The 26435-nt window shown below is 35.7% G+C and overlaps 1 protein-coding gene across 1 annotated transcript; it reads right to left on the reverse strand.

Moving 5' to 3' along the window:
* Positions 1-15132: 15132 nt before the first annotated feature.
* On the reverse strand, positions 15133-21231 carry LOC131910422 (prolactin-3D4-like). The gene is made up of 5 exons (XM_059262352.1): positions 21201-21231; positions 19918-20075; positions 18465-18572; positions 16382-16561; positions 15133-15324 (listed from the first exon to the last, which is right to left on the reverse strand). The coding sequence occupies exons 1-5, from the start codon at positions 21229-21231 to the stop codon at positions 15133-15135; spliced, it is 669 nt and encodes a 222-aa protein (XP_059118335.1).
* Positions 21232-26435: the final 5204 nt, after the last annotated feature.

The following is a 26435-nucleotide window of genomic DNA, read 5'->3' on the forward strand; positions in this document are numbered from 1 at the left end:
CCAGATAGTCTATAGAATGCAAGTCATTCTCCAAATCAGAAAAGCCATCTCTGTTCATTGGTTACTTATTTTCAGGTAAGCAGGAGAAAAGATTTATTCCCCAATTCTTTTCCCTAGTTAAATGTCTTATATGTCTGTCATGTCTTCTGCAATGTTCCCTAGTGTTTCTGGTAATGATAAATGGTTTCCATAATCTACCCTATCTCCACATAAGTCAACCATTAACACTGTAAAATATTTATCTCAATAAACTCAGTAACAGTTCCAGTAATCAACAGGTCTAAACACAAAGGTTTAGAAGGCATTTTGACAAGAACTTCATACACATTGATGAAAAGTCTACTTATAAATGCAGATCATGACATTTTTAGGCACCTTATTTTTGGTGTCTTAAAATATAACATATTGATTGCTTTATGTGCCTTGAGACTTAGAACATAGCCGATAATTGTTGGTTGCAATTCCAAGTGCTGTGCCATGGTTTTCAAGCTTAAATCACATATAAAACCCCACACATTAATAGTGGGAGACCTCAACACCCCACTTTCACCACTGGACAGATCCCCCAAATCGAAACTTAACAGAGAAATAAAGGACTTAATTGATGTCATGACTCAAATGGACTTAATCGACATCTACAGAACATTCCATCCTAACAAAAAAGAATATACCTTCTTCTCAGCACCTCATGGAACCTTCTCTAAAATCGACCACATACTTGGTCACAAAACAAATCTAAACAGTTACAAAACAATTGGAATAACCTCCTGTGTTCTATCAGACCACCATGGTCTAAAGTTGGATTTCAACAACAACAAAAACTACAGAAAACCTACAATCTCATGGAAACTGAACAATACCCACCTGAATCACCAATGGGTTAAGGAAGAAATAAAGAAAGAAATTAAAGACTTCCTAGAGATCAACGAAAATGAAGACACCACATATCCAAACCTATGGGACACTATGAAAGCAGTACTAAGAGGGAAATTCATAGCACTAAATGCCCACATAAATAAGCTGGAGAAATCTCACACTAGTGACTTAACAGCACACCTGAAAGTTCTAGAACAGGAAGAAGCAAAGTCTCCCAGGAAAAATAGATGCCAGGAAATTATCAAAGTGAGAGCTGAAATCAATAAAATAGAAACAAAGAGAACAATACAAAAAATTAATGAAACAAAGAGTTGGTTCTTTGAGAAAATCAACAAGATAGACAAGCCCTTATCCAAACTAACCAAAAGACAGAGAGAGAGCATCCAAATCAACAAAATCAAAAATGAAAAGGGGGACATAACAACAGACATTGAGGAAATCCAGAGAATCATCAGGTCATACTTCAAAAACCTCTATTCCACAAAACTGGAAAACCTAAAAGAAATGGATAATTTTCTGGATAGTTACCACATACCTAAATTAAATCAAGACCAGATAAACTATTTAAATAGTCCAATAACCCCTAACGAAATAGAAACAGTCATTAAAAGTCTCCCAACCAAAAAAAGCCCAGGACCAGATGGTTTCAGTGCAGAATTCTACCAGATCTTCAAAGAAGAGTTAATACCAATACTCTCTAAATTGTTCCATACAATAGAAACAGAAGGAACATTACCAAACTCCTTCTATGAGGCTACAATTACCCTGATTCCCAAACCAAACAAGGATACAACAAAGAAAGAGAACTACAGACCGATCTCCCTCATGAACATTGATGCAAAAATACTCAATAAAATACTGGCAAACAGACTCCTACTTACTACACTCTATCAATGTTGCTGATGGCTGTTTCATGTCATTGATTTATAGCAATTTTAGGCAATTATCCTGAAATTGTCTATATAGTGACCAGGATCTTCATGAAAGGTATTTCAAGTTGTAATAGATCCTATATCATAGAAGCTCAAAATTTCATTTTGCTTAAGCAAAATATTCAATTTCTTTAGCAATTGGACTAACCATTTATTTCTGCTGTGCAAATAACAGCAGAGGCAGCAACACGGATAAAGTTTTGGTATCATGTACCTCACAAAAAAAATATCTAGAGAAGAAACCAACTTTGACACTGGGATTTCAATTAACTTATATATATATATATATATATATATATATATATATATGACATTTCTTTTTCTGGGCCTCATGAGTTCCTTGTATAATTTTATTTTCACCACAGTGTTTATTGTTTTTTAAGATGTTTTACAAAACAAGTAAGACATTCAGAACATAGCTCTGTTTTATGGAGAAATTAGAAATGGTAGACAGATTTTAGTTAATGTGAAAAGTTATTGATATTGACAATCTGTAAGAATACAAATAAAATTATAACAAAGTCTACTGGAGGATGAAAAAACACTTATGTTTATCAACTATTAAGGGAGAAAGTTGATTATGTGAGAATGTACAGGAAAAACTATTCCAGCTATCTATAATCTACCATTATACCATATGCCTCATCTTTGAATTTTGAATTTTACTGCACCTCAAAATTTAAAAAAGAATTTGAGGGGATGCTTAGGTACATTACTGGGTCAAGTAGGACCACATCCTTCTAGGTTTTTGTACTTTCACTGAACCCTCAAGCTCCATTAAGGGCTGAGACATGAACTACAGAAGTATGGTGACTACAGCTTGTTTATTAATAAAATCTATTTACTTAGAGGCCCAATAATTACTTTAAAATTTTCATCTTAACATCTCCCTTTACTTACAATAACATAATTTTGCCTATAAATCACCCTGAAGTAAACCTCTATATTATATAAACATAAATCAACATAACCCATTCCCTTTCATATTCTTAATACAAGAGGGATATTTTCAAAGTATACTTTGATGCCTTAATATCTGCTTGACTTAAAGCCAGTCTTGTGACATTTAGATTCCAAAGACAGACTTTTTCCTCCCAGCCCCTCTTTATTATTTAAATACTTGGATCATCTATAATCTTTCTATGGTAATCACCATTCTCTGGTTTAGTTCTGATTTCTGATTATAATCTAACCAAAGTGACTGTGCCCTACTCTCTGGCTATGAAAATATCACTTTTTTTATTGACACATTATAATATATTCATTAGTTATGTAGCAGTTTTGCTCAGTAGCAATCCCCAAAAAGATGAGAAGTTCCTATCCTCTGTCTACACAGATTATAACTCTGCAGATCAATGGTATTTAAATTTCTTATATCCTGCAATTGGTTTTCTGCATCAGAGCAGGGACAATGTGGGGGTCACATAACCTTCAAGGTAGTGACAATTTCTCAGCATCACAGTCAGACTTAGATATGTTCTCAACTGTGTCCTAAATAGTTTCAGAAGTTGTACGATCTCCCCAGGAGTGGGTGGAGGGAGAAATTTACATTCTGCATTCTCTCCCAGTTTAGGCGGAAGGTAAAGAACAAAATCAAGCTCATTTTCCTTTACTAATTCTTTTTTACTTAATTTCTGTTGAAATTAGAGAAACTGGTATTTTAGTTTAAGGATCCCCTGCACATAGACAGCTTTGCTCTAAGTTCACCATGACGACAGTTAATGACCAACTATCACTGTGGTCATTATCAGGGAATTCTTTAGGGTTAGTAGTTTTTTTGTTTGTTTGTTTGTTTGTTTTTTGTTTTTTTTTTCTGGTGTTCTGATGTAAGGCTAAGCCTGTAACTGTTACATCCATGCACTTTTGTTGAATAGTTACAAATGCACGCTCTCTCGCGCACGCACTCACACACACACACACACACGCAACACAACGTTTGATTTTGTGGTGCTCTAAGGTGTTTATATATCTTTATGTATGTGTGTTTGTGAGCATATGTGTGCACTTATACTGGCCTGATAATAACCATGGCATCATTCTCAGAAATACTGTTAACCTCACTTTAAAAAGGTGCTTCGCTAAGCTGAACAACACTAATTAGGATAAAAAGAATGGATAGACATCCAGGGATCTTTGAGTGTCTTTCTCCCCAGTGCTTGGATTCAAGTTCAAGTCACCATACCAGGTGTCATTATTTCTGGATTTCAAATTCAGGTCCTTGTGTTTATAATGTAAACACTTCACAGACAGTGCCTTCCACATTAGCATGATGATTTACATGTATAGAATGCTGTGGTTGCTGAATATCATGATTTGAAGAGTTATAGAAAATTCAGTCTTGAACTTGATATGTACTTTTTGCTTTTGACAATTGGTAAAAAATGTACATTTAATAATTTGGTTGAATATTTTGCTTAATTGGTTTTTCTGTGTGACTGTAAATTTCCAGTCTTCATGCAACAGAAAAAGATTCTCAGGATTCTACTTAGTCTTTTGTGGTATTCTTATGTTTAATTTTTTAAATCTTTATTTCCTCATTTGTTTTGTCAAAGTTATGTAGAATCAACTTACAGAGTATGCTTTATATGGGGTTCTACAAAGTCAAACATCTCTTGTTTATCCATTTCCACTAAAATTATATCCTTCCATCTTGGTGAGCACCTTATTAAGAAAAAGAATCATAAAAGGGACATGAAATAACATGTATTAAGAGGGTGTGAAAAATTCCCTTCTTCTGGGAACCTCATTTAGATGAGGTAGAAAACAGTTCCACAGCTTCAGGAAGAACCTGAAATTCATCACATTTAGTAGGATTCTCCACGGCAGATTGTATGCACTAGGAAGACTATAGGGAGATGATTCCAGACAAGTTGAGCTGACCAAAACACTTCCAGGCCTGCTGTGCTCCATGAAGGAGACAGAGAAGCAGCTGGATGAACTAGGAGAGTGTCAGACCTATCAGACTGACTGAAAATCAGCTGCACAACCTATGAGCTGCTGGCATAGTATGTGTTGTGCTGTAGTTTTCTAGTTCCCCTGAGGTTTCATCCATCCTGGACTGAGCTTGGGGAGATCTAACTCTCCTTCTGTAATGTCTTCTCCTGTCTGTAACCTTCAACTAGTGTATTTAAGCACAATAAGATCACTGGTTTGCCAAATATGGAATTTGATGATACTTTACTTTGGTCTACCATTGTCACTCTCTCTGGTGTGAGTGAATGTGCTTTCATATCTCCCTGAAAGGATTAGTATCATGCAATAGTATCTCATATATCTGTGACCTAAAGACTGCTACTGCCATTGTCTAAGCAAGGATAATGGATTTGAAATGTTAAATTTAAAGAACGTGTGTGTTCTGTGGGTATGTGTCTCTCTCTGTGTGTATCTATGTCTCTGTTTCTGTTTTTCTGTTGCTCTTTGTCTCTCTCTCCCTGTCTCTCTCTATGTTATATTCAGATGTGAATGTAAGGTGCCTCTCTTTATTGATACTTTATAGTTATAGCAAGGTCTTACAAAAAATCTTGTTTCTTGTCTTTTCCAGTAGGCTCCTGACATCACATACATGAGTCACAGGATATGAATATATCAAACCAGTAGTAGCTTGGAATATTGATTCTTACTGGATAAAATTCATACTGTATAAATTATAATTCATTATGTAAGAGGAGAAAGTGTTACCAAGAGAATTACCCAGGTATCATCAAACCTGTGATTTCCTATATTGACTCGCATGCCATCATATGTTCACTGTAACAAGAGCTGCATGAACAGTAGGGCATGAGGCATACTCAACAAGATAAAAATCATTTATGCTTTTATTAATCAGGTCAAAATCTCTTGTGTGCTTATGTATAGGTCTTAAAGGAGAATTTCATTCTATTGTTTTGCTAAAAACATTGAAATTAACTGTCCCATAAGTGCTTTGTTTTATACTCAATGATTTGGGAAGCTCTCAGTTCATATCAGCAACATTCTTATGTGCTGTATAGTTATTTATTCAGAAATTAGTTACTGTTGAGCATTCCCAGTGCAAGTTGTTGAGAATATTCAGCTTCCAGTGAGGTAAGTATGCAGAAAGACAGTATTTTTGAGAAATGTGAGGGCCATTACACACACATATTCACAGAAACTCTTTTGATATTTTAAGAGCTGCATATGATCAAACCAGGATAATACTCCATCATCACTTAAAAGGGAGCTAATGAAGTCCTACGACTTTCTGAGGTGTTACTTGGAGTGATCCCTTGTGGGGAGAGAGGAGCAATTTTTCTACAAGGATGAAGGCTCTGAGAGACTACCCATGGTCAGGTAGATGATTTAACCCATGACACTTACACACTGTATCAGGAGATTCATGGGCTCAAATCAGAAGACATGAACATGGAAGGGAAAAGTGAAGGAGCAGATGTGGTAGGAATTTTGAAGTAAGAATGTGAGATGTCAATTAGCTGAGAGCATATTAAATATTTGAAAGGAATATTTAACATTAAAAAACTATGCATTTTCATGGCTCTTATTTTAGCTTTTTAAAGAATTTATAAATCTTCTGCAGCAGGTTCTCTATACCTGAGTTTGAAACAACTAAAAATTACTTGATTTTCCTTTATTAGAAATCGAAGAAATAACTTACATTAATTTTCTTAATGTGGATAAAAACTATATTTGAAATTAAATTTTATAATTACAATATAAATAGAACGTAAATTTACTAAGTAGGACCAACTATTTTTTCTTATTTATTTTTATATGAAAAAAATCTACTTTAAAATAAAAGAAATCATTAAAAAGTTGGGACCTGAAACATGGAGAATAATCTTTATAGAAAGGGTTTCTCTATTAAATTCTCAAATATTTCATTTTGAGTAAATAAGAATATATAGATTCTACTTGATACCTGATTTTATAAACTGTTAAATATACTTTTTCCTTCATTCTTCCCTCCGACATTTTGATTATAGCCTCTCCACTCCTCCCAGTGCCCTCCCTAAAACCACCCCTTCCCCCTGGATCCACTGCACCGCCTCTACCTTCAGAAAAGGACAGACTTCCAAGGATATCAATGAACAGAGCAAAAGAAAATGCAGTAAAAGTAGAAAAAACACTCCTATCACAGCCTGACTAGGAAACCCTATAGGAAGAAAAGAGTCCCAAGAGAAGGGAGTCAGGGACACTACTACTCCCACTGTTAGGCGTCCAACTAAAACCACAAGCTAAACAGTCCCATGAAACATTATAAATAAAAAATAGTTTTTCTTAAAAAAAAATACATCTCTTTCTTGCTTTCTCAATCCATCCCTCTCCCAGCTCGACCACCACATTCTCTCATGTTCTTATTCCCCTATCCCTTCCACTAATAATGTGGAGGGATACAAGATTAACTCAAAAAAATCAGTAGACCTCCTATATACAAATGATAAATGGGCCAAGCAAGAAATCAGAGAAATATCACCTTTTACAAAATCAATAAAAAATATAAAATACTTTGGGGTAATTCTAACCAAGCAAGAGAGAGTGCTATATGACAAGAATTTAAATCTTTGAAGAAAGAAATTGAGGAAGATATTAAAAGAATGTAAATATATCCCATGCACAAGGATAGGTAGAACCAACATAATAAAAACACAATCTTACCAAAAGCAATCTACAGATTCAATTCAAACCTCACGAAAATTCCATCAGAATTCTTCATGAACCTGCAAAGAAGAATACTCAACTTCATGTGGAAAAAGAAAAAAAAAAAAAAAAACTCTGGGATTCTTTTAGCAATCGGTAGGTAAAGAAGAATTCGAATTCAAGTTGTTACTGTTAAAGTTATTCTAGAAAAACTTGAAATATTTCATTCTTTACACATTCTTGAGATTTCATGAAACTCTCTGTTGTACCCATTCCACATTTTAGTTTCTGGCTTTTTGCTTTACTTATACAAGTGTATGATTTGGAATTGGATACGTGACTCATTCCAATTTAGTTAGTTTACCTTCCTGAAGATCCTTTTAGATAAGAGTCCAGAAGAAAAGGAAGCACTTTCCAATTCATGGGACATTTTTGTGGACAGGACATTTGCACTGTGAGACTCTTCAACCACCAAAAAACCCAGGTCTTTAGTGGACACAAGGAATCCTTTGGGAAACTATATGCTCCCAAAGGAGAAGATTTGACACCAGCAGCAACAGGTGCATTTCTGCTGTCAATGAAACAACAACATGATCTACTGAAATGAAGCTGAAACTGTTAAATTATCTTGGATTGTTGTTATTCTGAGGGCCCTCTGCTACATGATTTGGTTTTCTATATTGGCAGAGGGTATTCACTTTTACAACTAGGTTGTACAAAATGTACAATATGTACAAAAGTTACAAAATGTACAAAATGTACAATTTTGTACAAAATGTACAAAAGTTAAATTTCCCAGTACAGAACAGAGTATGAAATGTTGGAGACTTCCCACAATCTGGACTTGCTCTGGGGGAACTAAACTTGCAAATAGGTGAAGTTTTGATTATCTGAGCCAGTCTTCATATCATTATGTGAACATGTCTGAGAGTATTGGGAATTTATGACTATCTTACTTTTCACTAAATGAACTTTATGATGGTACCTCATTTGTTACCCTTGTATGTACCACTTTAGACCAGATGGTTTGATGGTACCAGTCTTGTATTCTATTTAGCATTTCATTTGACATATTCCAACCTACTAAAGATACAAACCTATCATTGTCTACATTAGACTTCATAAATGAATACTTGTTCCAGTTGATTTATTTATGCCCACATATCCAAGACCTGGGAACACTAATAAATTATATCTTCCTGTTTCTGTACATATAGCAGTTGGGCCATTCACTTAATCTTGTATTCTCAATAAACCTTAAAATCTCAATAATGTAAGTAGATCATTTTGAGTTGTATTAAATTTTGTTCTGGAAGGTGACATTTGCAGTGGAAGGTATTAAACAGCTGATGCTTCTTAGATACTAGTAACATTGTCCTCTATTTTCCCTCTTCATATACACAATGTAAAATATCTATAAGCATTGTCATGTGTATGTAAAACAAGGGTGATTCTCTTTTGAAAACCACTGATTTCAGAGTTAATTTAGCAAATACAACCTAAAATGATCTCATCATTATGTTGCCATGTCTCCAGAGGAAGCACGATCAAATAACAGTTTACAGAATTATACAACTGACTGTACCAAAGACTATACGCTCTGGAACAAATATGCTTTGGTAGCATTTTCTTAGTGGTACAAAGATGAAGGTCTACTTTCTGGATTCTGCAAGAGTCAAAGACAGCATCATCTCTGAGATTTCCAGCACAGTCTTGGTTCTAACTCAGTTGTTGTGATATACATTATATGGTTCTGAGACTACAGGTTGCATATTGACCAAGTCTTTTTACTCAGGCAGCTCAAAAATGGCTGAACAGTTGCCATCTCGGTGTCTACAGTGACTTACATTAACATGAGATGTATACATTCCAGAATGAGCCAACCATCGATATTATATTAAAGTTAATCTACATAACTCATTCCTTTTCAGTATTCTTTTTCTTGAGGGAAATTATTACAATATATTTTGATGCCCTCAGACCTGTTTGAATTCAAATAAATATTGTGCCATTTAACTTCTTTTTCTTTTCTAAGTCCAAATGGTTACTTTAATACTTAGATCACAGGAAGCTTCTGCTATCGTAATATCATCTTGTGTTTAAGTTATGATTTCTGAGTATATTTATGAACACAGTCACTGTGTGCCCCTCTTTGGCTCTCAAACTGTCCCCCTTTTTCCTCTGACAGGTTAGAGTGTATTTTTCAGTTTCATAGCATTTCAGCTCAGTGGAAATCTCCAAAATAGATGAGAACTTCCTAACCCCTGTCTATTCAGTTTAGAACTCTGCAAACCCATGGTGGTTGAATTTCACATATCCTGCAAAATATGTCTGCAGTAGAGAGCAGGCACAATAAGGGGTCTACAGCTCTTAACCCTCAAGATAGGGACAGATTCTCAGTATCACAGTCAGCCTTAGATATAATCTAAACTGTGTCCTACATAGTTTCAGAGACTGTAGCATCTCCTCAGGCATGAGTGGAAAGAAAAATTTACAGTTTGCGTTCTCCCCGGTCATTCAGAATGCAAAAAAACAAATTAAGTTCATTTACTTTACTAATTGTTTTGTCCTTGGTTTCTGTGGAAATGTTACAAATTCATTACAGAATGGACAGTTTTGCTCTAAATCAACCCTCAGTAAAAATCATGATAAGCTCTTCCTGTGGTTATTTTTCAGGGAATTCCTTTACATTGGTAGATTTGCCATGGTGTTCTGATGTAAAATGGAGGTTGTAACTTTTACATTGATGCATAGTTGATAACTAAGTAAAAATAATGTAAATGGGTCCTTTGATTTATTCATATCACCACATGAATCACTGATTTAATCAATGGAATACTTTCAGCAATTAATGAAAATGAAATTTACAGATAGTGGGTGGAGCTAGACACAACTATTCCTAGTTGAATACCATAGTCAGATACAACAGATCTAGCCTTAACTCACACCTTGAACACTGGTGGACTTCAAGAAATAGGGAGTTTGTGGAGCACAGATATAGGTAGATCATAGATCCCAGTAACACTCAAATTCACCAGAAGCAAATAGTTCTAGTTCAGAGCTAGTCCTCAACATAGAAGAGACCAGAGTGTGACTTCACAAGACACCTGACATCAAACTGTTCAAAATGAATGTGCAGATCTGCCATGTAGATTTAAAAGCCACAACCCAGATGAAAACTTTGAAATGCATTCTGCACACACACACACACACACACACACACACACACACACATTAAAACCCATGAAAACCCACATGAAGCTACTGTACAATTCTTACAGCATATAGCAAAAGATCTGTATGTCTTATAATACAGATATCTACTCATCCATGTCAATGCTGCTGTATTCCATACCCAAGACATGAAAACAGCTTAGATGTAAATCAACATGTGTGTGAATATTGAAAATTAGGCATTTTCAGACAGTATAATTTTTTTCTTCATTCTTTTCACATATAATATTCCAACAGCAGTTTCCCCTCTCTCCACTCCTCCCAGTCTCCTTGCCACCTCCACTGTCCCCAGATGCATTGCTCCTCTGGTTGCATTCAGGAAAGAGCAGGCCTCCCAGAGATCTCTGCCAAAAAGAAACATAACAAGATTTAGTAAGACTATCCACAAATACTCAAATCAAGGATGGAAGAGTCAACTCAATAACAGGAAAAGGGTCCTAAGAGCAAGCAAATGAGTCAGAATAAACCCCACATCCACTTTCAGGAGTTCCACAAAAACCTAAAACTAAGCAATCAACGCATAGATGCAGAGGACTGAGTGCAGACCTATGCAGGCACCTCGATCTTCCCTTCAGGCTCAGTGTGCCCTTATGGGCCCTTCTTAGTTGACTTTGTGGGCCATGTCCTGGTGTCTTTAACCCCTCTAGCTGCTTCTGTCCTTCCTCTCTATCTTCCAAGGGATTGCCTGACCTCTGCCTAATGTTTGACTGTGGGTCTTGCATCTGCTCCTATTAGCTATAGGAGGAAGCTTCTTTGATGATGATTAGGGTAGGCACAGATCTATGAATACAGCAGAATATCATTAGGGAACATCTCCATGGCTTTTAAAAATTAATTGTATTTACTTTTGCCAGTCCTGTTTGGTTCTAATCTAGGGCTCTGAGCTATCCATCTTCAGGATCTTGGACATCCAGACAATGATGGACATGCACTTCCTCTCACAATGTCAGCCCCAACTTAGACCAGTCATTGGTTTTACACTCCAACAAGTTCTGAGCCAACATTGCCCCAGCACATCTTGCTAGCAAGACAGGTTGTAGGTTGAAGGTATGATGACTGGCATGGTATCTCAGTCCCACCATTGGAAAACTTGCCTAGTTGGAGAAAATGGCAGGTTGAGGCTCCATATTCTTCATTGCTAGAAGTCCTTGCTAAGACTGCCCTCACAGATATCAGGAACTTTGCACTGCACTAGATTTTCATATCACCAACCCCAAATTAGGTCTGGGTGGAAGGGACAGGGAGAGAGAGTATGGGGAGAGATGACCTGAATTGGGGCACAATGTAATCTTATCTAGCAGTTTAGAAAAATAAAATTTGCAGGTAAATGAATGGAAGAAGAAACAATAATTTTAATGATTAACCCTTACCCCAAAATGCGTACATTTCATTTCTCTTATTTGTGAATACTAGTTTTGAATGTTCAGATTTGTGTATCTCATTTGTATTGTGTGGCACTATTCCTAGGGATATATGAATAGACAGCTACTCACCACTTACAGATAAAAGTATGGATAGTACCAAAGTCCAACTTGGTGAATGAATGAGTTTCACTGTGGCTACCTATAGCTATCTGTATGAAGTGATGCTTACAGGAGCAGAAATGAATCAAAGAGCAAACCGCCATAACCAATCCTGGCATGGATGACATTTCACAAAAGCTGGAACAATGAAGCATTCTATCCAACCTTCATGCAGCTCAATGGGTTGGAGTGTATGTGTATCTTCTTCAGAATTCTCACTTTGTCTGAGCTCTTCACAAAGTTTAGCTGGTCTGTGACTATTACACGTAGCCTGGCTTCTCTCTGCTTATTTCAAGTAGCTTGACTAATCTGTCTTCCATAGACAGTTTTGCATTCCAGCTTATATACTCTTGTGGATGGAGGTACTTAGTGAATCTGGTCAGTTTCATGGAAATTCTGAAGCTAATTGAGTTGGATACTTCCTGTAATAATATGCTTCCCTGTGATACAGAAAGTTCACCTCCCCTTGAACATCCCTTCCTTTTACTTCCCTGTAAATATCCTGTGTATCAAAGGGCTTCCTGGCAAGACACAAGCTTTTAATCTTAGAAGCAACTGCTACAAGACAATTTCAAATACTCAGAGTTGTCCAAAAATTAGTAATAGTGCTTGGACAGCTGAAAGTGGTTTTTTTCAAGGGAGAGAAGTTAGAATGCAGATATATATGATAGAGTTAAGGAAAAATGGAATAAGAAATGTTAAATGATGTGAAGGATTGTAGGGCAGGACAGAAAAAAAATATAGGTAGAGATAATTTAACACTAAAAACTTTCAGAAAAAGTAATGTGAAAATTTTTACTATAGTAGTTTCCTAAAATATCAGCATATGCTTACATTTTAAAAAGCTCAATGGAATTATCCTACAGTGGGACAACAATATCCATATTAGACACCACAGGATCACATGTAAATGCACCTTGTTAGGCATGGGTCACTTCTATCAAAATTGTTGGCCAATGAGAGCCTCATAGACTGTCAAACAATACAGGTTATTGCCATTGCTCTGGGTTACCCTCCAGAACATGATAATTAAACCCTATCACTGAAGACTCTTCTATATTGAGCCATAGTAAAGCCTTGTGAGTATGTTGGTTTATTATTTACTAACCTAAGAATATTTTTGTTAATTTCTGGCAAATAGAATAATAAAATACAGGAAAAGAAAGTTCATGAATATTTACACCAAGCTTTATTTATCTCACTGTCTTCTTCTGGATTTTCCATCACTCAGTTATTCTAGTCTTCAGCTTCTTGGTCTCTTTTAATCTTCTTTTATCATAGAGCCGTGGCTAGTGATGTTTCTGCTATCCTGTTTCTTTCCTTTCAGCCAAGCTGACTTTCTTGGGTTGACTTTTTTGTATAACTACTCCATGATATCTCAAATTTTGCCTGGACTCAGTCCTTGTCTACCAACTTCTCAGGTTCACAAACCTCAAAACTGAATTAATTTTATTTTATTTTCCACATCTAAAGTATTTCTTTCCGTCTTTAAATTGCCTTCAATACTTACATTGACATCCATTGTCCTTTACCACATAGCGATGCTTTTTCCTGCTGAAATTATGAATCCACTATTAAAAACCAGGCTTTTCCTGGGATTACCCTGGAGTAATATGTATATCATAATATCATAGGAGATTACTAGTACCCATTTAGAAGAAACATGATTTATAATTATTTACTACTTCTCTAAAGTGCTGTATATGTGACTACCTCAGAGTTTTGTACATACTCAGAATAGTTATATCATAGAATATTCAAGAAGAATTATTAGATGTGTTATCTTCCTATTTGTCAGTGCTCCATCATGCTTTCAGGTGTCCAGCTCTGAACCATCAGCATCTTGAAACTCTGCTTTCATATTCTCATTTTCATTACCACTGAAATTCTTCTGATTTATTTTGACTGAGTGCATCAACCATTATATTGATATTAGTATAACGTTTGTTTTATATTTTCCTTTTTAAAGTAGTAAAATAGTCTCAAATTCTGAGCTACATAAACGGGAAATTCAGGTTCTTTTAAAGGTCGTCCTTAGAGTGACTAAGGTGGCAGATGGGCACTAGAGAAACATAGATGTGTTTAACTCTTCCTTTTTACTACATTTTTGAATGTTAAATTAATTTTGTAACATGAATTTCTAAATGGTCTTATTAATAAAAACCCAGTGCCAGAAATTGGGGTAAATTCTGAAAGATCAGAGAGACAGAACAAGCCACAACCAACCTCACCTCGTCAACTCTTCAGCTGATCTTTTTTCCCCAAATCCTTAGACTGAAAGATTCTGAGTTCTCACCCCTGAGGATCTCAGTTGAACTGCTTAAAAGGCCTCTAGTTCCTGGTCCTCATGCTTTATACACCTTTCTGCTTCCTGCCATGACTTCCTGGGATTAAAGGCAAATATACCTTTCTTTGCTCAGACATCACTTCCTTCCTAGTGGTGGGATTAAAGGCATTTGCACTTCCCAAATACTTGGTAGCAAAGGCATTAGATCTCAAGTGTTGGGATTAAAGGTGTGTGTCACCATGCCTGGTTCTGTCCAGAGTGTGGACTTGAACTCACAGAGATCCAGACAGATCACTGCCTCCCAAGTGATAGGATTAAAGGTGTCTGTGCCACCACTGTCTGGCTCCTATGTCTAATCTGGTTGCTGTTCTGCTCTCTGATTCCCATATAAGTTTTATTGAGGTGTACAATATATCAACCACACTTGTCAAAGTTCAGATTTTTACATGCACATCACAAAAGACTGGATCCTTATTATATTAAATGAAACAAAAGACTCTTAGAATTTCATGTTAAATCTGTTGTTTCTAAAGAATTAGATTTTATTGTATAAAAGAGATCCATTATAGCCATGCATGCACTGAGAGGAAATAAAAGCACTACAGTTCTTGTTCAAAAAGTCTCATGTCAGCAGGACACTGCAGGGTTGTGCAGTCCGCACTCATTCTTAAAAACACTCATTTTTAAAGACCTCTCTGCACCTCAGGAGCTTGAGGAAAGCGTCAATCTTATGGGTATCCCTTCTCAGGCAGCGGAACAGGGTATAAAAGGCAAAAAGGTGAGTGTCTTCATCAGATGATTGCAAGTCTGCCAGTCCAGACCAGACAGGATAGGCATCTTTTTCAAATTCATTCTGGCTCTAAACAACAAATGGACAGATGTTAGTCACATTATCCCCTCATAGGTCTCTCTCTCTCTCTTTCTCTCTCTCTCTCTCTCTCTCTCTCTCTCTCTCTCTCTCTCTCTCTCTCTCTCTCTCTCTCTGTATGTGTAATAGACATGATTTGGATGTCAGTGGTCAATTTTGGGTAAAGTTCCTGCAGTGAAATCTACTTTGATTTTTGAGAAATCTGTTCTTACTTTTACCTGCAACTCATGGCTAATCTCTTTAAGTCTGAGCCACTAGTCTAAGGGCTACAAAGGGAAGACACCACATCACCCATTTGACACAAATCCTGGAACTGGACTCAGGTCCTCACACATGGAAGGAAGACACTTACAGACACGAGACATCTTCCAGTGCATGTTCTGTATAAATTGTTAATTAATTTTGGTAAAACACAGAGGACTATAAATTTATAATGAGAATTCCTGGAAATTGGGGTAAAGGCATTAGACACCAAAACATAATTTGGAGACAGGCATATGTATTTTCTGATATGCCACTGATCTCAGATAAGACAGATCCATATACAAGCAGAGAGATAGTGAACCAGGAGGCACTATTTGAATGTAAATATGGAATTAACTAAAAGACAATGAAAGGCTAGTATCAGTACTTTCACTTTGGGGAGTTTTACATGTTCTCAGTACTTTCCTTGATGTGTCCTTCATACCATATTAGTTCTGGTAGAGTGTCCTGATCCTTTCCTTCATTTCCTGAATCCATTCTACATTGTATACATTCTATTGAATCCTTGAACATGAGCAGTATATTTCACTTAACATATTGTGTGCAGGCAATCCAGGCAGTGACTGCTATATGATCCTCTGCACGTTAGGCTGTAGTGTACACCCCATCCAGGAAAGCCACTGTCGAAATGACTATGAGTCACAGAACTATTTCCCACAGAGATCACTGTTCTAAGGGCTTATTAATTGACCTTGTATTTGGGAATTTCAAAATTCTTGTTGAGTTACATAATTCACAAACTTTATACATAGGATGACCAAAGACACATATTGAAACAGCTTACCCTACTGAGTATGGTCTTCATTCCTTCCTGAAGCACATGGGTTTTGTCCTTCACAGCATTGGCTGTTTTCAGCATTATATCAGAAGCTCCAGGCAGGGTGGGCACTGCAGAAATCAGGTGTTTCAGCGGTTCTTCCCAGGCATGGGAAATATTGATCAGTGTTTTCAGAAGGTCTTCAGTCTGGGAAAACATCATTAGATATCTCCTTAAACTAAGTGACATACAGCTGTGTTGATAGATACTTGTGTTTTTTTTCACAAGGGAGGCAAACTACAATGTATTTTTATTAGTAGTAATGTATGTTAATGACTTAAAAATATTTAAGTATTACCTGAAAATAAAATTTCAGTTACTGAATTCTACTTTGCTAAATCAAACAAATTGGGTCTTATTAATTTTGACTGTTCAAAATGATCATATTTCATTTTTCATTTACGTTCTACCATTTGTCCTAGTTGTTTGAACTGTTCTTTTTGATTGCTTACCCTGCCTATGAGAAAATTAGGTTTATAGGGCTCAGGAGTTGTCCAAAATAAGACTCATATTACATTGATGCCAATAATCTCAGGAGTTAATGCTTCAAATCATTTCCATACTACTGAATCAAATTGGTCTCTCATATACTTACTTAAGATATTTGTATTATGGTAGAGTATTATAACAGGTGACTTCAGACAAAATGCTTTCCAAAATCCTACTTTTTCTTTTTTCTGCATAATTCCTGCTACCTTTAATTCTAGAGGAGTTGCATAATTACTGACAGATACGTAAGAAAAATTATTATAAAGAATTGCTTTAATTCCAGACATTGGTTGAAATCAGAATGGAATTTTGGCCTGTAATTGTTAGTACATGCCAGAGTCATACAAAATAAAAACTTTAGTTAGCTGTTTACTGTGATGTTTATAAGGAATCTTACAGTCTATGGAAATAAAGAATAGAGAGTAATTCAACTATAATCTAAATAAAATGTTTATGAATAAATAGAGACACCAATGGTGATAACCAACATATTCCTAGTAGCAGATTAAGAATGATTACATGACATGAAAGATGTTTAGTGTAAATTCTTAATATGCAAGGGAAATGACTTCTGTGTACTGTTTGGAACCACAGTTCATTGTGTTCTTAAAAGTACTATTATCAGAGACTATTTTTCAAAATTAAATATTTCAGTGTCAACAGTGTGCTATTCCCATTGTGTAGAATAGTAATCTGTATAAATATTTTGTTCTTTTTTTCTTTATAATGACCACACTTTATTCATGAGAATATCTTGTATATGAGTTATTTGTGTTGTTAATACCAGCATGACTGGAGAATAGATTATGTGTGTGAAATTGCTATATGTATTAATTTTATATAAATAAAACTGTTGTTTATGACAAGTAGCAAGAGTGAAGAGATCATAACACATATATATTAAATCTTCAGGGTTATGTAGATGTCTTCAGAACAGAAGTTCCCAGAGGAACATGATATAGTTTAGAAAAGAGTCTTTTGTACAGTTAAGATGTAGGTAGGAGAAGACAGATCAGTCAGGGAAGACTGTATAAATTAGGATGGAACAGAAATAGGTCCAGGAGAGTTTTAGAAAAATAAAAAGAAAGGACATACTGCTTAGTTTTTTAACTTGATGCCAGAGGAGGATCCTTTAGTGTTATATTTCAAGCACAAAGGGATTTGCATTTACTCTATATGTATATGTATATATTAAAAATGAGTTTCCAGTTGAGATCAAAACTTTCCTGGAAAAAGCAGGAGTTGGTAAAATAAAAAACAGTTTTCTATGATGACAATTACAATTCTGGGACAATATGACTTGGCAGGCATTTTAGTTAGTGCTGAAGTTATCAGCTCTATGATGTGATTTTCTATGTGTCTATGACACTCATTCTAGAAAAACTGATACTTAAAGAGGTAAGTAATTAGAAGTTTGGGTACATCTAAAAAAGACAGCCGCATCTTTTTTGATCTATTGGATCAGAAATTTCCACACCTCTTGTTGGCTTAGTAATCACACACAGCACAGTTACCTTTGTATAGCATAACTTGTTTCATAAAAAACAGGGAGGAAACCTACTTTTGTTTCATGGGCTTCTTCTCGAGACTCTGGAGTGTGGATGGAAGCAGTGTGGCATAAGCTGGGCATTCTGGTCTTGTACCAACTGCTCTTGAAATATTTCATGTCCTGGATGAAATTACATGATTTAGTTAACTGGGGATTCAGAATTGAGTAGAAACTAACATTGTATGTTTGATAAACCCTACATTTTTGATATTTAAGAACAAAAATTGAAACAGTAGAATGATGGAAACACCATCTGCCTACCCTTCATTCCCTTCTGCATGCAATCTACTTAACTGTCCTCTCAATCTCTTCCCCTCTTTACTGCTCCCTTGTATTGTACTTGCTAATGTTATTGTTTGGAAAGAAAGCACTAAGATGTACCCAAACTTCTAATTACTTACCTCTTTAAGTATCAGTTTTTCTAGAATGAGTGTCATAGAAATAATTATTTTTCAATGACACAAACCTTTATTTTAATATAAGAACTGTTAATTTGTAACTTGGTTCTCAAATATCAACAAGTGTCAACATGATAAAAATGTTCATGATAAATGTAGGCTTCACAAATATTATTACAGTCAATAATTAACCATTAAATTCTAGTTGCATTTTTAGGAAATAGCACAGAGTGAAGTAAGAATTCACATAAATATTCAAAGTTTCTGTGCTAATGATATGAAGGATTTACTTGCATAAGATATTTCCTAAGAAAATACAAATCACTTAATTCTAACTATCAACGAATTTAAAAGAGTTAAAGTGTTCTTAGAAATGTTGTGCAGCTAGAAGATTAGAGGAAGAATGAGAGGTATGGGAAAACAACAATGGTAATGTATATTCCCTATAAATGTAGCAATATATAATCCATATGCTCAATATTCAAAGGATATTTGCTTTGCTCTTTCCCCACTGACAGGCCCTGATAGATGAGTTAAATCCCTGAGAGAGAGGGAATATAGTTTGTGTCTAAAGTAACCCTTCAATTTCACTAAGACATCCATTGCTAAAAATGATAACCCGGGATTGTTTCATTTATGAGCTTATCTGTAACTATGATGTTGTATTATATTTTTCATTGTTTACATGATTTCAATTTGCTTAAATTTATTTCTCTCCACCCAACTAACTTCAGTTCTCCTGTCCTTTATCTTCAGATCAGTCAGTAAGGAATGTTCATGAATACAGAATCCCTGGATACGTGACCAGGAAATCAAAATTCCAACTAAGAAGTTCAAAGTAGTTATTGTTAAAGTTAGTAAAGGAAAATTTGAAATATCATTGAATTCTTTTTGAGATTTTATGAAACTTCATATTTTGCCCTTTATACATTTTGCTATATGATGCTTTCTATTACCTATAAATTGAATTATTTGGAATTGGATACATGACTCATTCCAATTTAATCAGTGATTAGCTATGTGAAGGTACTTTTAGAAAAGAATCCAGAGGCAAGGACATTACTTACAAATTCATGGTATAAATCTGCAGCCAGGAAATATGTGTTATGAGACTGATCAACCACTCGATAATACAGGTCTTCAGTGGACACAGAGCCAGTTGGTTTGGAGGCCACATGCTCACAAAGGAGCAGATTTGACACCATCAGCAACATACATACCCCTGCTGTCAGAGAAATGGCAATGAGGTGATCTATATAAATCAGGTTACAACAGCTAAACAAGCTGGGAATGTGTTCTGAGGGCCCTCTGCTATGTGATTTGGGTTGATATACCTTTCTAGAGCATTCACCTTTTCAACTGGTAAAATACAGAGATAGCTACATTTTTCCAGTAAAAGTTTGACATGTGGGAGACTTTTCACAGTTTGCATTTGCTCCAAAGGAATTTCTCAACTTGCAAACACATGGAGTTTGATTAACCCTGAACCACAGTCTTCAAGTCATTATCTGCACATATTTGAAATTCTAGAGAATTTATGTTGTCTTTCATTTTATTAAATACATTATTATTGTAACTAATTCATTTTCCTTGTACATATCACTTAAGACTGGGGTGATTTGATAGTTTATTCAGATTGATTTATGTGAGCAATTATCCAAGCTGGGCACACAAATTAATTATAACTTCCTATTTCTGTGCTTGAAGCAATTGGACTACATCTTTAATATTGTGTTTTCAATATACCCTAATTTCTTTATAATGCAAATTGAACACTTTGAGTTCTAAGTTTATGATTATGATTATTGTTATCACTGGTTTTTCAAGACATGGTTTCTTAGAGTTGTTTTGGTGCCTATCCTGGACCTCGCTCTGTAGACAAGTCTAGCCTGGAACTCGCAGAGATCTGTCTCGCTCTGCCTCTGAGTGCTGGATTTAAAAGCATGCACCACAGCCACCCAGCTCTGCTGTATTATCTTTTTTCTACACTGTGACTTTTAAAATGGAAGGTGTTGTACATCTAATGGCTCTTAAGTATCAGTAACGATGTTCTATTTTACCCTCCGGTTAATAAATACAACACAATATAACTCTGAGAATTGCATGTGTCTGTAACACAAGGAAGATCCTTTTGAAAAATCTGAGCTCAAACTTAATCAAGCAACTACAATATAGAGAGTTTTTTCAGCTCTGTGTTGACTTCTCTCTAGATTAAGCATGATCAAATATCAGTTCCCTCCAAAACTCAGAGCAGACCACAACAAAAATAACTACTCTAAAAACAGGCTTTGTGAAATATACACTAAGGATTACTTAGACTCTAAGAAGTACCCAGTGAATGGCTACTTACCAGAGCTTGGCAAAGTCAAAGCAAGCGGCATCTTGGAGACGATCCACCACAGTATGAACTTCAACTCGGGAAAGCTGCTTCACCTGAGTGCTGCCTTCAGTCAACTTTCCACATCCCATATATACCACCAGATTGTACCCAAAGCCAGACCGAGCTGGGGGCCAGATTGAATCAACATCTATAGATCAGTGACATTCGTCCCTCAGTGTTTGTTAACATCCTCTTTACATTTACCACAGTTATTTGTCAATATGTGTCACACTGCTTTTCCCCCATAAGATCTATAGAATGCAAGTCATTCTCCAAATCAAAAAGACCATCTCTGTTCATTCATTACTCATTGTCAGGTAAGTAGGAGAAAAGACTTATTCCCCAATTCTTTTCCCTAGTTAAATGTCTTATATGTCTGTCATGTCTTCTGCAATGTTCCCTAGTGTTTCTGGTGAGGATAAATGTTTTCCATAATCTACCCTATCTCCACACAAGTCTACCATTAACACTGTAAAATATTTATCTCAATAAACTCAGTAACAGTTCCAGTAATCAACAGGTCTAAACATAAAGGTTTAGAAGGCATTTTGACAAGAACTTCATACCCATTGATGAAAAGTCTACTTATAAATGCAAATCATGACATTTTTAGGCACCTTATTTTTGCTGTCTTAAAATATAACTTATTGATTGCTTTATGTGTCTTGAGACATAGAACATAGCCGACAATTGTTGGTTGCAATGGCAAGTGCTGTGCCATGCTTTTCCTACTTACTATACTCTATCAATGTTGCTGATGGCTGCATCATGTCACTGAATTATAGCAATTTTAGGCAATTATCCTGAAATTGCTACATAGTGACCAGGATCACCATGAAAGGTATTCCAAGTTGTAATAGATCCTATATCATAGAAGCTCAAAATTTTGATTTTTCCTGATCAAAATATTCAATTTCTTTAGCAATTGGACTGTTTACTTCTGATGTGCAAATAACAATAGAGGCAACAGCGTGCATAAAGTTATGGTATCATGTATCTCATGGAAAAATATCTAGAGAAAAAACTACCTTTGACACGGAAAGTTCAATAACATATATATATGGCATTTCTTTTTCTGGGCCTGATGAGCCCCTTGTATAATTTTACTTTCACTACTGTGTTCATTGTTTTTCAAGATGTTTTACAAAGACATTCAGAGCATAGATCTATTTCATGGAGCAGTTAGAAATTGTGCACAGTTTTGAGTTAATTCAAAATGTTATTGATATTGAGAATCTGTAAGAATATAAATAAAATTATAATAATGTCTACTGGAGTATGAAAAAACACCTATGTTTATCAACTATTAAGGGAGAAAGTTGATTATGTGAGAATGTACAGGAGAAACTGTTCCAGCTATCTATAATCTACCATCATTTTGCCTCATCTTGGAATTTTGAATTTTACTGTTCCTCAAAATTTAAGAAATAATTTGAGGGGATACTTAGGTACATTTCATGGTCAAGTAGGACCACATCCTTCTAGGTTCTACTACTTTCGCTTCACCCTCAAGCTCCATTAAAGGCTGAGACATAAACTATAGAAGTCTGGTGACTACAGCCTGTTTATTGATAAAATCTTTTTACTTAGAGGGCCCAAGAATGACTTTAAAATTTACATCTTAACATCTCCCTTTACTTACACCAACAGCATACATTTGCCTATAAATCACCCTGAAGTAATCCTCTATATTATATAAACATAAATCAACATAACACATTTCCTTTCATACTCTTTTTTAAAGTTTTCTTTTTTTGGGGGGGGGGGTTAAAGACAGGGTTTCTCTGTGTAGCTTTGTGTCTTTCCTGTAGACACACTACTCACTACTACTGGCTACTCATTCTGTAGCCCAGGCTGGCCTTGAACTCATACCTGCCTCTGCCTCCCCTGTGCTGGGATTAAAGACATGTGCCACCACTGCCCAGCCCTTTTCATATTCTTAATACAAGAAAGATATTCTCACAGTACACTTTGATCCCTTAGTACCTGCTTGACCTCAAGTCACTCTTGTGCCATTTAGATTCTAAGGACAGAATTTTTTTTCCCTACAGCCCATCTTGATTGCTCAAATACTTGGATCATCCATAACCTCTCTATAGTAATCACCATCCTCTGCTTCATTTCTGATATCTGAATATATTCTAACCAAAGTGAATGTGCCCTACTATTTGGCTCTCAAACTATCGCTTTTTTTCCACTGACACATTATAATGTATCAATTAGTTATGTAGCAGTTTGACTCAGTAGCAACATCCAAAAAACCTATCCTCTGTCTACCCAGAGTATAACTCTGCAGATCAATGGTATTTAAATTTCTTATATCCTACAAATGATTTTCTGCATCAGAGCAGGGACAATGTGGGTGTCACATAACCTTCAAGGTAGTCACTATTTCTCAGCATCACAGTCAGACTTTGATATGATCTTAACTGTGTCCTAAATAGTTTCAGAATTTATAGGACCTCCCCAGGCATGGGAGGAAGGAGAAATTTACCTTTTGCACTTTCTCCCAGTTCAGGCAGAAGGTAAAAAAGAAAATCAAGGTCATTTTCATTTACTAATTCTTTTTTACTTAATTTCTGGTGAAATTAGAGAAACTGATATTTTTAGTTTAAGGATCCCCTGCACATAGAGAGCTTTGCTCACCATGAGGACAGTTAATGACCAACTATCACTGTGGTCATTTTCAGAGAATTCTTTAGGGTTAGTAGGTTTTTTTTTTTTTTTTTGGTGTTCTGATGTAAGACTAAGGCTGTAACTATTAACATCCATGCACTTTTGTTGAATAGGTACACACACACACACACACACACACACACACACACACACACACATCCTTTGTTTATATGGTGCTCTAAGGTGTTTATATATCTTTATGTATGTGTGTTTGTTAGTATATGTATGCACTTATACTGGCCTGTGAAGAGCCATGGAATCATTCTCAGAAATAGTTACCCTCATTAAAAAAAGTTGCGTTGTTAACCTAAACATCACTAATTAGGATAAACTGAATGGACAGACATCCAGGGACCTTTGAGTGTCTTTCTCCCCAGTGCTAGGATTCAAGTTCATGTCACCATACCAGGTGTCATTATTTCTGAGGATCAAATTCAGGTCCTTGTGTTTATAACGTAAAAACATCACAGAGTCTTCCACCCTAGCATTGTGATTTTATATGTATAGAATGCTGTGGTTGCTGAATATCATGATTTGAAGAATTACAGAAAATTCAGTTTTGTACTTGATATGTACTTTTTTCTTTTGACAATTTGTAAACAATGTATATTTAATAATTTGTTTGAATATTTTGCTTATTGAATTTCTTTGTGACTGTTAATTTCTGGTAAAAGAATCTCAGGATTCTACTTAGTCTTTTGTGGTATTCTTATGTTTAACATTTTAAATCTTTATTTCCTCATTGTTTTGTCAAATTTTGTAGAATCATCTTACAGAGTATTCTTTATGTGGAGTTCTACAAAGTCAAACATCACTTGTTTATCCATTTCCACTAAAATTATATCCTTCCATCTTGGTGAGCACCTTATTAAGAAAAAGAATCATAAAAGGGACATGAAATAACATGTATTAAGAGGGTGTGAAAAATTCCTTTCTTCTCAGAACCTCGTTTAGGTGAGGTAGGAAACAGTTCCACAGTTTCAGGAAGACCCTGAAATTGATCACATTCAGTAGGATTCTCCATAGCAAAACGAATGTACTGGAAAGACAACAGGGAGATGCTTCCAGACAAGTTGAGCTGACCAAAACACTCCCAGACCTGCTGTGCTCCATGGAGGAGACAGAGAAGCAGCTGGATGAACTAGGAGAGTGTCAAACCTATCAGACTGACTGAAATCAGCTACACAGACTTTGAGCTGCTGGCATAGTATGTGTTGTGCTGTAGTTTTGTAGTTCCCCTGAGGTTTCATCCATCCTGGACTGAGCTTGGGGGAGATCTAACTCTCCTTCTGTAATGTCTTCTCCTGTCTGTAACCTTCAACTAGTGTATTTAAGCACAATAATATCACTGGTTTGCCAAATATGGAATTTGATGATACCTTTACTTTGTTCTATCATTGTCACTCTCTCTGGTGTGAGTGAATGTGCTTTCATATCTCCCTGAGAGGATTAGTATTATGCAATAGTATCTCATATATCTGTGACCTAAAGACTACTACTGCAATTTTCTAAGCGAGGATAATAGATTTGAAATACTAAATTTCAAGAATGTGTGTGTTCTGTGTGTATGTGTCTCTGTGTGTGTCTATGTCTCTATTTCTGTGTCTCTCTGTTGCTCCTTGTCTCTCTCTCTCTCTCTCTGTCTCTCTGTGTGATATATCATATGTGAATTTAAGGTATCTCCCTCTAGTGATAGTTTATGTTTATGGAAAGTTCTTACAAAAACCTTGTTTTTTGTCTTTTACAGTAAGCTGCTGACATCACATACATGGGTCACAGGATATGAATAAATCCATCCAATACTAGCTTGTAATATTGATTCTTACTGGATAAAATTCATACTGTATAAAGTTATGATTCATTATGTGAGAGGAGAAAGTGTTACCAACAGGATTACCCAGGTATCATCAAACCTGTGATCTCCTATATTGACTGGCATGCCATCATATGCTCACTGTAGAAAGAGCAGCATGAATAGTAGGGCATGAGGCATACTCTGCAGGATAAAAGTCATTTATGCTTTTATTAACCAGGTCAAAATTCCTTGAATCTTCATGTCATACGTCTTAAATGAGAATTTGATGCTATTGTTCTGCTGAAAAAAGCATTGTAATTAACTGTCCCATAATGCTTTGTTTTATACTCAATTATTTGGGAAGCTCTCAGTTCTCATCAGCAACATTCCTATGTGCTGTATAGTTATTTATTCAGAAATTAGTAACTGTTGAACATTCACAGTGCAAGTTGTCGAAGAATATTCAGCTTCCAGTGGGATAACTAAGCAGCAAGACAATACTTTTGAGAAATGTAAGGGCCATTACACACATGTATTTACAAAAACACTTTCTATATTCTTAAGAGCTGCTTATGATCAAACCAGGATAATACTCCATCATCACCTAAAAGGGAGCTAATGAAGTACTACAACTTTTCATGGAATTTGCTTCACATTTCTTATAAAATTATAAAACTGCTTCAGCAGGTTCTCTACACCTGAGTTTAAAACAACTAAAAATTAATTGATTTTCC

This window comes from Peromyscus eremicus, chromosome 5 (genome assembly GCF_949786415.1).
Source record: "Peromyscus eremicus chromosome 5, PerEre_H2_v1, whole genome shotgun sequence".
In the NCBI taxonomy this organism is placed as follows: Eukaryota; Metazoa; Chordata; class Mammalia; order Rodentia; family Cricetidae; genus Peromyscus; species Peromyscus eremicus.